This window comes from Platalea leucorodia (genome assembly GCF_965183815.1).
Source record: "Platalea leucorodia genome assembly, chromosome: 9".
Lineage (NCBI taxonomy): Eukaryota > Metazoa > Chordata > Aves > Pelecaniformes > Threskiornithidae > Platalea > Platalea leucorodia.
Window position 1 is genome coordinate 15,520,697 of NC_138831.1, and position 14,142 is coordinate 15,534,838.

Here is a 14,142-nt window from a genome sequence, read left to right on the forward strand (position 1 = left end):
CTTGGGTTACTCCATGCCAGCCCTGCCACCCCGAAACATTCCCCGTCTGCGGGGAGAAGGATCAGGGTGAAGGTGCTCACAGCTGACTGTGAATTCAGGTACCTTCCTCGGACAGCTTTTGTTCAGGCTCACCTTCCACCTTAGCAGAACGCTAACGAGCGGCGCACTAACGGCTAGTTACAAGGCATTTGCTCTGTTCTGGGGCTCTCCTGAAGTCACTGAACTTTGGATTTGTTCTTTACAGAGCTACTAAAGCCTTGCGAGGGAAAATACCCAATTTGGGATTAATACTTTTAAAATCATTTTACCTTTTTTTTCCCCCACATGGTATTGCTAGAGATTTCTGCATGGCAAGAGAGTAATTATTAACCACTTTCTTGGAATCAGAGGAGAACACTTAAGATTCAAAACCACAAACAGTGCATGTACACTTAAAAAAAAAATATATTCTCAGGGACAGCAACAAAAAGCAAGGGAAAAATTTGCTAAAGATTTAGGCCCTTATTTAGCCTTCACAGAAACCCAACTAAAATCAACAAGGCTAAATCTAGCTGCATTATGGAATAATTTATATGCCTGAAGCAAGGCAAGGAAACACAGGAAATATGACCATATTGCAGATTTAAATACACCCTTAAGTATAATCAGAACAAGTTGTCCCTTCATTGCTTTGCTCCTCTGTGGCTGAAAGCAGAGAAGTTTAATGTTCATTGAATATCGTTCTGGCATTACATGGCTAAGTACCATGTTTGAGTGAGCAAGCAGAGTGCAGGTGAAGAGAAATGAGTGGGGAAACAACAGGAACGAATTTGTGAATAATAAAACACCACTAGGGACCTAAATACACACACACAAAGAAGGGTCAGGAAATCACCTGTAAAAATCAGTTCACATTAGCTATTTCTGTACTAAATTACTACAACAGGATGCAAGTCCTGCAATCTTTAACTCTCACAAGAACGTCTGCTTCTAAACTAACAAAAAAGATTGTTAGATGGTTCCATAGAGAGAGAAAACACTGTTCTCAGGGAATATCCTGAGTAATGGGAAAACCCAGTATCTGTGTAACTGGGTTATACTGGTGAGTGCAGGGCCAAGACAGCCAGCATTCACCCCATCCTGCCAGCTCAGCACACTCCTAGTTGGCAGAGATGCCTCCCCTCCGGAGCGGCTCAGCTATGCCTGAGCCAGGCTGGTGCTCTTGGAGGGCTCACAGCCAGCAGAACTGACTGCAGAGCAGAAGTCATACAGTGCCCAGAACCTCAAAAAAAGGGGAAAACAATATCAAACCTGAAGCTGAGAAAATTCTGTACATATAAAAACACTTAGGAGTGCATGCCATTGTTCACGGGGACACAACAGTAGGTAATAAGCTGCCTTTTTTTTAAACAATCAGCAAGCCCAAGTTTTAACAAAGTATAGAACTGGCAAAATAATTAACCAATTTACATGAACCTCTTTGAGTAATTCAGATTATTCTCAGAGAACGTGCCAAAAAGTCTGGGGCAAGGAAGCATGAAATCTCACAAGCAAAGCACGATCAGCTTTCACCGCAGTCACAACTGCTCTTCTGCTCTTCAGAACTGGCATCATAAGAACTGCACGGAGAGTCTGACGCAGAGCAGGACACCGAAACAGAGCTCCCCCTCCACGTGACAGCCAGCAGCCCAGGCAGCTCGACGGGATATGGCCGGCACGCACGCCCAGCACCGCTGGGGTCTCAGGGAGTCCTTTCAGAGAAGTTCTGCTCCTTATTTCTGCCTGAGGGCTCCCAGTGAAACCATACAACTACGCATCGCACATCCAGTGCGGGAGACAGAAAAACTGCTGTTCTTTATGTCCCACAAACAGAGGAGGATGTTAAGAAGGTAAGTAGAAAGTGCATAAATGGAGATGTGCTAATCAGCTTCCATCTCAATCTTATCCAGCCCTGGCAGTGAGTTTTGTCAAACGTCTGTACTTAACAGAGACTGAGTTTCAAAGAGGTTTCAAAGAAGTTTCAGCTTTGATTTATTAAATGGGGGGCAGGGGAAGTACACACACATGAAAAGCATCACTTTTGTGTGTTTATTTTAATACAAAGGAAAAGAAGGTGAATTTAGAAACAAAATGAAGAAGTGAAACTTGAGTATTACTTACGATAATCAGTGTGGATCTCATCTATTTCTTCCTCTGTCTGGTCCTTTGTGAAGGTCAAGCTCTACAGAAATCACACAAATGTTTATTTACAGAAACAAAAAGATGATAAAGCTGCATACTTTAAAACTAGAAACTTAAAACTGTTAGAAGGATCAGCTGTCTGTTTTTCCCCCACCAGCTCTTACCATCTCATCTACATACAGTAATATATATTTAAAGTATGTATATATGCTGTCTTGCTTTGCTTTCACAAAATCAACAGGACTAAGCCACACCACCCCATTTAACACCCAGCATGTGTGGACCATAAAATATTTCCTAATACTGTGCCACAAACATGCTCCAAAAGTCACAAAAGTATCACATGTCATGGGAAAAGAACAGGCGCTGTTGCTGATACGGAAGCAAGGAATTTGCTAGCTAAATCCTAGAGAATTCTAGGAAGCAAAATATTCCCCACACTGCCATGGAGGGTCAAAATCCTCCAATATGACCAAGGGGAACATTTCTCAAGAATTTTTATCACAATCAAAAAAATGCTCCTACTTAAATGGTTTGGGCAGAGAAACATCAGCAGTACACGAAGAACTGCCCATGACAAATGAGTGGTATGAGAAAACCATGTTGATTATAAGATGGTATATGCAAATTCCAACATGCAACCTCGGAATCTGGGAATTGCCTTAATAAACTGATAGGCAAACATGTTCAGTGCCCACTCTGCAATTTCTCCTAGCCATCCCCCTCTTTGAGAACAAAGATAATTAGCTTACATTTTCACCGGTTTTATTAAATTCAAGCTGAACTCGAATCTTCTCATTCTTTTCCAGCTCTTTAACAACCTCTGCAACTGTTTGAAAATACAAGAAAGGGATCATTGAAACAGGAGCTGTTAAATAAAAAGCTTGAACAGCACTGAATGAAACTACCATGAACTTAAATCACAAAGAGACAAGTGGGCATTAGCTCTCCAACAGCGAAAACTCGGCCTCCAATCACAGGCAAATCCAAACGCCTTGGTTTTACACCCGTGCTCAGCGGGCATTTGTTCACGCAGAGGAACCGCTTCCATCTGCGGCAGCTGAGCAGCAGAGGCAGTGCCTGAGACTTGGTCCCAGGAGGCAAGGTCGGGAGCCGTGGGCCTTGCCCAAGGCGCCTTGCAGCAAGCCGCACGGTGCTTGCTGGCAGCTGGCTCTCAGCCACCTCCCGGGCCACTGCTCTCATTTCCTTTGTATTAAATTCATGGGAAAATGTAGTCTTTTCAAATTGCATTTGGATCTTACTCTAGCATACTATAGTGTTTCTGTTGTGTACAGGCATGTTTTTTATAAAGAGTTTCCATGTTATCATGTATCTTGCAACAGAAGATAAAATAATGACATCTACTGTTTATCTTATTTTTACCTCCAAGGAATACCTTCCAAGGCAATGTAAAACTGTCTGCAGGCTTATGTCCAAAATCCATAGTCCAAAGATGAATTACAACCTACTCTAACTGTTAAGTCCAACACCTCAAAAGCACATAAACAGACATAACTCTGTTTGTTAATATTTTAACTAAAACTACAGCTATGCAGGACCCTGTCTTCTGACATTTACTTTTACAAATCTGTTTCTACACTTAATCATTTTCACAGAGCTGCTAGGTAGCTACGGGTATTTATTAAAACAAACACTTTCACTAGACAGTAAAGTATCTAGAGAACAAGAAGCTTATTAAGCTGTGAAGGAATAAAACCCGTTCAAAACTCGTTTAAGCAAAATCCAGGAATTTGGCACCTATGCTTCCTCAGAAGCTCAGCTATTCATATTATATAGTGACCTTAGGTTCACTGCTACCACTGAAAATGCATGTCTGCATCTTAAGTGCTAGTTTAATAAATCACCCTTTATAAATAGGTATTGAGCCAGAACCCAGTAAAAGTCTTGCATTATTTAGGGCAGACTAGCTGAAGTATGCTATGACACACTATGAAACTCTTCATTTAGCTAGCCTGGACGAACGACACAGACAGGGACCTGGAGCTACTTCATCACCAGCATCAAGCAAAGAATCACCGAGAGCCGAGTACCTCCCAGCGCGTTGAAGAGCTAACAGAGAACCACCTGCACTGCACAGCTTCAGTTCTAGCATGCCTTCAGCCGACACGAGGCTCCAGTCGAATCAGCATCCACTTCTCACGCCAACCTTGCTGCGGCGCAACAGCGGCAGTGCAACCCCAACCCCGCCACCCTTCCTTTCCCCTCACCCGGAGCTGCCACGGCTCCCGACCCGCTCACTCCTCACTTCTGCTTCAAAACTGCTCCGCTCCTGTTTAGCCACCGGATGACGGCGTACCTCCATGACCTACAGCAGCTTTATGTCTAGTCCTGCCCCGGGGAACTCGGGGAGGGGCTTTGAGAGTGTTTAATTAAATTTCCAAGATTAACATAAATCATATCGGGATTGAATTCTGATACAAGTGCTGTTCTCGCAGAGTTAAACAACAAACTTCCTAAACTTCTATCGTTGCTGAAGTCAAACACAATCTTAACTGTGTGTGCTGGTTCTCATCCCAGAGACTTCCTGAAGTCCTAGAAAACAATTTTTGAAAGCATTTATGTTTATTTTTGGAAGTGCTTAGGCACAAACTAAGCAGTGACATTTGGCACCTAAATCACTTAGGCACTTAACCTTCTTAGTCAAGTTCTTAAAATGGTTAAAGGAGCAAAACGAAAAAGAAAATAGTGTTCGTTGCAAACTCACTTTTCTCATACACTTGCTCCCACAATCCAAGCCACGAGCTGGTAAGTGAAATCAAGATTTCAAGAAGCAGGAGCCTAAAGTTTGACTGCTAAATTCATATTTACAGTCCTCAGAGACTGGCTTTATTTTTCAAAAAGCACCGCATCTGGTGGTTCTGCCTGTTTAATAAAAGGAGTTGAACACCAAAAACATACTTTATTTTTGAAATGCCACGGTAGAAGTTGTGGATATTCAGCGTTTCCAACTGTCTGATCACATATAAAACCACATGTGCACAGAGTAAACATATGAGCTTTTAATATTCACTTGAAATAAATACTCCCCTATATTGTCAAATTTGTTAAATTATAACTGACAAATTAAGTGTTTTTTACTGTGTTTAAATCTGGCATCCTTCTCAAAGGTTACTTCTCAACCCTGGCCCCAAATTACTTCTGTTATAGATATGCAACCAATAGCAAATGCAAAGTTTAGCTGTGCACCTGCAGCGGTATGCTATCTGACCCACAGAGAAGCTGAACCCCGCCGTGCACGAGCAGCTCCGCAGCTCCCGGCTCGCTGCTCTGCCCTGCCTGCGCTGCCTGCCCACTCGTTCTGTTCCCGACAGTCCCACTGTCGGCAAGACCAAAAATTTATCTTATCGGAAGAAATGGTGAACTTGTGCTTCAGGACTTAAGTCTCTAAGTAACCATGAAAATTAAAGAGATCAAACTAAGGGTGAGGAACAATATTTCTCATCTCTCTACCTTTGAAGTAACTGAGACCAGCTCTTGCCAGCCGCAGGACTGACCTACGCTACAGACCTAGCAGACAGCAAGCTACATCCTGAAACCAGCGCAGAAAATACAATACCAGCTATATGAGAATTTCCAGGACACTAACGGCTGTGCAGCTCCCAGGAGAGTAGTATCAGAACATGATCCTGTTAGAAATTCCTTTAAAAGGACTGTTTGCCATAAGCTTCTAATCAAATAAAAAAAAAATAAAAAAATATAGCTATAAATCTGACACGTATCCCTCACCCACACATGCCAGTGTATTTGTGCTGTTACTTGTATCACTTGCAGAACTGAATTGAGATGACAAATCTTCAAAAAAGATGCATGTTTTCATCTTGTAGAAAAAAGAATATAACAAGATGAGCTAGGACAATTCTCCCTCTAGCTCATACATGCTATTCAAAATTTAAAAAATGGCCACACTGCCTCCAAAACCAGGCAGCACAAATACCCTACTCTGATCTCATCCTCCCTGTTCCAGCCCTGGCATTTTCCAAGCATTAAGCCTGAGCACATGCAACCAATAGACTGCTGTTTAAAGGAAGTTTATATTGCACTACATTAGAGACTAAAACACTTCTCCTTATCCCATATACAGTCTGAGTTTAATTGCATAAAATTGCTGCCAAACACCTAAATTGATATAAACTCCAACAAAACATTAACACCTTCTTAGTAATTCATTCTACCCTTACCTGTCATTTCCAAAAAGAAATCTAATTTTGAAATTAAATCCAATAAAAATATAAAAGTCTCTGTGTATAGGAGGAAGAGAACAAATTCAGAACAAAAGATAAATTAATAATCCATTCACTCACTAAGGACCTCAAGTATTTCCAATTTTTTGATCAAAAGCCTCAGAGTCTAATTTGAAGGCACTCATTAAAATGCAAAGTCAATAACAACACAGAATATTTTTCAGAACAGGGTTAGTAAACCAGGAATTATCAAAGAATTTCAACACAAATTTACATCCTTGATGGATACTTCCAGAGTACAGCAACACATTTCTGGTATTCATTAAATTTCCTTTTTTTGCATTCATCTTGATTTATATAAGATAAATTCTTCCAGCTGCAGTTTTCCCAAATATTCAAACCAACCTTATTCCTACCCTGAGAAGGAGAAATGCATACAAATAGTTTGCAATGGTAACAACTTTCCTAGAATTTCTAACTTACCTGATTTGGGATTTAGAGAATCACATTGAGCATTATACATGTGCACAAATTCTTGGTGTCTTTTAATGAGCTGTTGTCGAGTCCCGTGAGTAGACAGACCGTGTTCCTTTAGCTTCTTCTTCAAATCACGATCAGAGAGCAAGTTGTAAACAACTTTAGACATAGGCTTCCTTTTGTGAGCAGAACTGCAAAAGGAAAAGGAAACAAACTTTTTTTAATTAATACTCCTATGAAAATTAAAGTACTGATTTACATTTTTACAGGGTACTTCACCGACTCTGGGTAAGAAATACCTGAAAAAATCATTTCAGCCATGACAGACCCACAACCAATTACACAGTTTATCACAGATGCAACAGCAACAGCTCTAGGAAGCCAGAAGACTTTTTCCATCTACTACAAAGAAAATTTCAAATGTGCAGAAAGCAATAGGTCTACTACTGATTTTCTTTAGGAAATGATGCAAACACTGCTCATGTAACAAGTACTGCGGCTCCATTTTTAATATCTACAGTAAAGGCTTCAGAATCACATCAGCAAACTCAGTATTGTTCGTCTTCATTAGGATCAAGCTTACATTCACTCTGAATTCAAAAGGAAGTGTACTGGATTCAGATTGCTGAAACACAGGTTTTCCACCCAAGTACTGGCCATGTCTTACCTGAATCAGTTAAAGTTTTAAAAGCATTAAAACTGCAAGCCAAAACTTTAATTAGGAGATTTTTCAGCTTTCTGGGAAAATTACTTCGAGAAAGATACAGTCATGCACCTGAAAGCAAATCTGTAGTTCCCTCTAACAGGAGGGTAATTTGGTAATACAGAAAGTGACATTAAAGAGAATGAATAGTGCTCTCAGATGAATATCATCTAAAACCAACATTTACTCCTTCACACTGCCTTATGTCAGAAGCTCTCAACGTTCCTGGCACAACCAGGGAAAACATCTTAATTACAGGAAACTGCCATAGAAAATTCAAGTCCTACTACAACTTTTGTCATCTAAAATTAGCAGAACGGTTTCCTTCTGCACAAATTACTTCAGTCTTCCCTACACCTCCTGGTGAAATACACTCAAACTAGACAACAAAAGGTACCGAAATTCATCTACTGCCTCGCTCATCTTCTTCAACTTAAATCATTTATTAGTTACAGAAGAACAGCATTTAATTAGAGACACTTTTCTTCCTGCAGCAAAACAAAGTTCAGCTGCACTGCTCTGAATTGCAGAGAAATTAACAGCTTCCCATTGTGAAAGCAAGAGACTTATTTGAAAACTGTATTCAGCACTTTCAACTTATCACGTAGAAAATGAATTTCAAAGTTTTTAAAAAAAAAAAAAAAAGCTTACACAAAAATTGTCATTAATTCATTTACTTTCATATAGCCCCTGTAGCATAGCTGGCAAAAAAAGATGCATTACCACAATACACTTTTCAGGAAAAGACTTTTTGCAGATTCTTTTGGGAAATATAAAAAAATGTCATTGAATAATTAAATCTTTTGAAAGCCCTGAAAGAGCTTGGTATCATGACCTAGAAGAGTGATGACAGCTTTGCAAGCAGACAGCTACGTAAAAACAGTTCACAAGTTTTCAATCTTAACGTTGGTGGGTTTTTTTTCCCCATCCTTGAGAAATGCAGTGTTCTTTGTGAACATACACTTACCTGTTGTAATTAATCCTGTGCAGGGTTTGGGGACTAAATTATCAGTTCCGCTGAAATACTGCTCAACTGTTAACATAGCATGCCATGTGCTCCTAATTTGAGAATAAACAGAGCTAAAATTTCTCAGAGAAGAACTAGAGATGTGCTGTTACTGAACACGAACCACACTGGTATAAAATAAATACATTGCCAAAAGGGCAGTATTAAATACATGATAGCCAGTCCCTAAGGAGAAGTATCTTGCATGATACTTTCTTAAGATCCAAGCAGTCTAGATAAAATAAGGAAAGCTTAAAATTCTGTTAGGGACATCGGCTTAACACCAAAGAAAGATCTGGCTTTTATTTCCATTCATTAAGAACAGAGAAAACACTAAAAACATAGCAAATGAAAATTAAAATGTAAAATCAGATCTCAATATTAATTTACCATCTATTCATCTTCCAAGTCCTTTAGCTTATAGATTGCATTCTAAGCATGACTGGGCAAAATAAGAGCTTTAACATAAAATTACTTTCTAATTCGAGGTTCAGAAGAATTTGAAATACAAGCATGCAGTAAAAACGGCATGCAGTAAAAGTCCCTTGCAGTTCTTAAGTCTGATCAGTTAGAAATAATAATGGCCTAAATTTATGCTAGTAAGTAAAACAAACTGAAATCTGCACTTCTGATGTGAATGTGGTGACCACGACAAATTCTAGGGCACAGGCATAATGTCAAAGGCATGCATTAATCTTACGGAAATTGAGATCTTAAAGAAACAACCTTGACTGAGGCAACTTGAAAAGAATCACAGTGAGCAGACTAAGGTACAATTTTTATTTTTTAACTTGACAGCTAGTGAAGCAATTGTCTTTTGGCCCATCTGACTCAGGGGAAGCAATTCATTCACCAAGTGAAAAATGGGAATAAGTGTTATCTGAATAGAATTTTAATGCTAGTGAGCAGAAATGTGCCGAAAATAACACAGAGACTAAGTTTTACTCCCTCTGTTGAAGTCTTTAAAACATTGTCCAGGGTTTTTTTGCCCCTAAAAGCCAAAAAGTAATTCTGCTGGCGATCCACATACTTTCTTGAGAGGGGAAAGTCACCGCTATCTTATTTATACAGTGATTTTAGAGTGATCTATACAGCAGGCAACCAAGAAACAAACACAATCCACTGTATTATAACCCATCAACTAATATTTCTTATTTCAGCAGTGCAGAAAAATGGCTACATGCATATAAACGTTCTTAAAGTTGTTTTTTACCTTCTGAGGCTGTCCTTCTTCTCTTCTCTTGTCAAGCAGCTATCCAGATGTTTGTTTATATATTGCTCTGGAATAGCAACCTCACAAACAGGACAATCCACTGAAAGCAAGGGAGAAGGCATTTACTAGCATGTATATTACAGCAAAGAGCAAATGTTTTCATCTGAAAAACTAATTGTCGATTGAAGAAAATGAAAATTCAGAATTCCAGATTTCTTTTTGTTAAAAGATCTGGCACGTCTATCCAGAATCTTCATTTTTTGCTCTCGTTTTCATTCCAGAACACTTATTTCCCTCTCTATGTAATATCGGAATGGCTGTCACTTCCCTGCAGTCAGATGGAATGAAATCTCTAATAAAAATCTAGAACAACATACATTCTACACAGAAACCTAGAGGCTGATATAAACAGAAGCATATTTCCATGCTAATGTCTTTCACTTTTGCAGTATTTCACTCCTAAATAAAGGAAGCTGCTTCATTTCGATAAAACAATATAGCACACACTTTATTCATATCAACGTAATGTTCCCAGTCTATGGCTCTCAACAGGGCTGTCAATACATGAGTTAACTCAGCCTCACAGGAATCCTACGATCCAACCATGCTTCATACTCATTTCTTAGTACAGATAACTAGATTTTGTGACTTGGGCTCAGAGGCTCACAAACGCCCCATACCATGGTCCCACCCAACTCAGAATTCTTCTTGCATCATATTGTCAAGAAGCACTTATAAACATTACCTGTAAAGACAGTCAAAAAAACACAGACTTAAAATATTTGTCTTTAGCAGTCACATTATGTCAAAAACAAAAGGCTAATTTTAAATTAACAGTATGAGAAAGATTCTTTAACTGACATCCTCTGTATTAGTATGAAGGAAGTTGGTTTTGATTTAAAAGACAAAACAAAAAACAACCTATGAAAAATGCTGTGAAATGTTGTGGGAATTGAGAGAGTTATCTGGTAACACTGCTTTGCAATTCCTGACTCCCATGACATCATATTCTAGTCAAAGGTTAAAAACAAAAAAAAAGTTGGGGCAGTAACATAACACAATAGTTCTGAGCAGTCTATTATTGTATTTGAAGTTAACATTTCAATTCTTAACACAGGAACAAATAATACTAAAACCACTGCAGCATTGCCTCATTTCAAGTCTTTCATTTATATTGTTTGACCAACTACTTTGCATTTATGGAAATAATTTCAATGTAATGCATGCTTGAGGATTTAATAAGGTCATAAAATGGTAAGCAAGTGAAAATTTCAATTGCTCAAGAATAAATGAGCAGTAAGTTTCATGCGAGTTTTAAATTACTAACGCAAGCAAGTCTGATGCATAAAACTAGGAAACGTAACTTCTGGCTAAGTTGATGCCATTTTCATATGGCTACTTTTCTGGCTGTATTACATCTTTAAGCAGTATCTACCCAGCTAATGAATAAATATGAACTTCAGAGTTCCAGCTGAATAAATTGTTAAACAAAAGAACAGATAAATATGAACTAATAAGAACCAGTGTTGCACTCCTACATGGTCTTTTATTTTAATTTAGGCTTTCAATTGGGTCAATAGGATGGTTGGCATCATGTGAAAACTAAGAGGATTCTGTCATTTTATTGTAGTTAATTAGCATAAGTGGGCATTTTCATGCTTCAAAATAAATTAATCTTAACACTGTAGAATTACAGAAGAACAAAGCAGATTACTTTCTTCTGGAGAGTGTATGAATAGGAACATTAACAAAACTGAAAACCATGAACATTTTGATTGTGGGTGCACCCTTCAAATAACAAACACATTATAAAATACCTTGCTTCTGGTTACTTAAGGATATGAGAGCAGAATGAATGTCAGTGTTGTCTATCTCATCATTAAGAGGAAGGAAAAGAGAAAATTACTTCATTTTTTACTGAGCAAGTCTGTTGTGCAACTATTGTTTTTTAGAGTTGTTACTCAAAGCAAAGGAATCTGTAAGTGTTGAATTCCATTTAATTACTTGGCATCAGCCCAAACTTCCTCATCAAGAATATGCCTGTAGCAGAGCTGGCCCAGATAAGCAGTAAGCTGAATGAAGCATAGTTCAGTTAAACGGGAAGCATCTGAACATGCCAATGCAGATCAGAACAATGCAGAGAAATGAGACGAATGCCACCTACTGAAGGTACTCTAATGCATACAGCCAACCACAACCACGGACTTGGGGAAGAGAACACCACAAAAAAACAAAAATTAAGCATCTCACCTTTCTTGACTGCTTTTACCACAGATGTCGAAGGCTTTTCATGACTTTTGGTGTACTCAGGACTCTCTCGTGATCCCGCTTCATTGTCTTTACCATCAACCTCTGCAGAACTGCCATAAAGGTTATGATGTTCCTCAGTTTTGAAAATCTTCTGATCTGTTCCTTCCAGGCCGTCTGCCTTTGTCAAGGTGCAAACTTTTTCCTTTTTCAAGAAACTGTCAATCACTGGCACCTCTTCTTTTAAAACTGGCCAAGAAACAGGACTCCTAACGTGGGTTTTACCAACTGAATGCCTGCTACAGGCCAATGGAGATGAAATCAGTGGAGTATCCAAGACCAACTGGAACAGCTGTTGTCTAGAGGCATCCAGAAGACAACATGCAGTTAGCTACACTGAACACTATTAGCTTTTTCTTTGAGAAGAAACCAGAACAAAAACAGATGGAGCTTTTCTTCCATTCCTTCATCCCTCTCCCCCTCGCAGCACTTGGGAATTGGCTGGCCCACACAAACCAGGAGTAGGAGCACACCAGCTGAGCCTCACTGTGCTCTACAGAATCAAAGAATTATCTTCCTGATTTTCAAACATAATAAATGACATTTTGCAAATGTAATAAAATGCCTCTCAAAACATCACATGGAACACAGTAAAGAACAAAAAGTTCTCCCCCTTACTTGAAGATGGTAGATGACCATTTTCAAGTCAGAGTACTTCAAGCACTGTACCAGCTGTGACAGAGGCTCCTGAAACCAAAGAGCTTAGCAGAAAGCATTGCCATATTCCTTCTGTCCCTCCTTACTGTGGGTCTCCTTAGCACAGCTGCTCGGCGCCCACCCAACTGAACAGAACCCCACCAAGAGATAACTGCATGCTTGTCAACTCTTGAGATTTAGTGTCAGCTAACCCAAACTATTTCTGTCACGTTCCATCGATGACCAGCCAAAGAGCACAAACCCTCCATTCTCTTCTCGTATAAAATAAGGGAAAAACATAACCGCCCTCAAGAAGAGCTCACTTCAACCTCCACCAAAACGCTTGCCACCCACCTACGCATGCTTTACCCGCCACTTGTACTCCCTACCCTCCTCAGGGCTAGCAAATGTCAAGCCGTAAGTTAAACAGAAGTCTCTTTTCAAAGAAATAAACTAATATTTTATCAGTCAGAACACAATAACAGCAGAAGGCTCATTCTCCTGTCTGTCTCAATATAATTCTTCATGTTACTTCAAAGCTAAAAGTATTAAAGTCACAGTTGTCCTAACTCAGGCAATTGCAAAAGATCTTAAAGACATGTTTTATTCCTACCCCCACCCCAGGAGTTTTTGCAGAATCCTGTTTATTTTACCATGTATTTTATACAGATCAGTCTAAGATAAATTAAGCCAGAGACTGCATTCTTGGCAGGGAGATGGGGACGGCATAGCAATGCAGCTGTCTAGACTGCCTGCATACCTTGTGGTTCACTTTCACTCCTGTATCATCACAGGTGGGGGGAAGGCTTTCCCAACTAACATCAGCTGTGGACAAACCACATGTCCCACACTTACCCACTACTACTTTGACAAGAGTCCTTCACATCCTGAGGGTCACAACAAACATTGTATCATCCAGCCAAAAACAGCCAGCAGAAGTACACATGCAGTCATTAACCTATTCCTCTTTAATTTACCGCTCCATCACCCCTTGGCAACCTGCACACCATTCACTTGAGCTCTCCAAGAGTGCAAAGCCTGCACAGCTGCCCAGGTGTTTGCTAGCTTTCTCCCTGACTTGCTGCCATTCTCACAACCACCGCCCACCAAGCCCCAGCCTGCTGCATCCTCAGAAGTCCTACCCAAAAAAAAGGCAATTACAAAAAAAGTTTAACCATTTACAAGCTCTGACACACTGGGACAGCTTACAAAAAATAGAAAATCTTAAAGGAAATGACCTGTCCCTTTAACAACAAATGGAGGAGATGGGTTCAGTCCTTAGAGATACTCTGTCCCCACTTGCTAAGTAGGGTAGGGAGGACCTTCCCTTCACTTCTCTTTCTAGCAGGATAACACAAGAGGGAGGGGTGGGAACAGGGATCGCTTTTGAGGATGCTGAGGAGTCTAAGAGCCCCTACACCAAAAGGCATGGTATACC

General features: G+C 39.7%; 1 protein-coding gene across 6 annotated transcripts in view; it reads right to left on the reverse strand.

The window, feature by feature from the left end:
• The window catches only part of RAD18 (RAD18 E3 ubiquitin protein ligase), a 62,342-nt gene that overhangs the window by 34,736 nt on the left and 13,464 nt on the right, over positions 1-14,142 (reverse strand). For all 6 annotated transcript variants that reach the window (XM_082322807.1, XM_082322806.1, XM_082322804.1 and 3 more), the window contains exons 5-9: positions 12,012-12,367; positions 9,762-9,861; positions 6,846-7,030; positions 2,913-2,989; positions 2,140-2,200 (exon numbers count right to left, since the gene is read on the reverse strand). In XM_082322807.1, the coding sequence (XP_082178933.1) occupies positions 2,140-2,200; positions 2,913-2,989; positions 6,846-7,030; positions 9,762-9,861; positions 12,012-12,367 (779 nt within the window). The remainder of the gene's footprint in view (positions 1-2,139; positions 2,201-2,912; positions 2,990-6,845; positions 7,031-9,761; positions 9,862-12,011; positions 12,368-14,142) is intronic.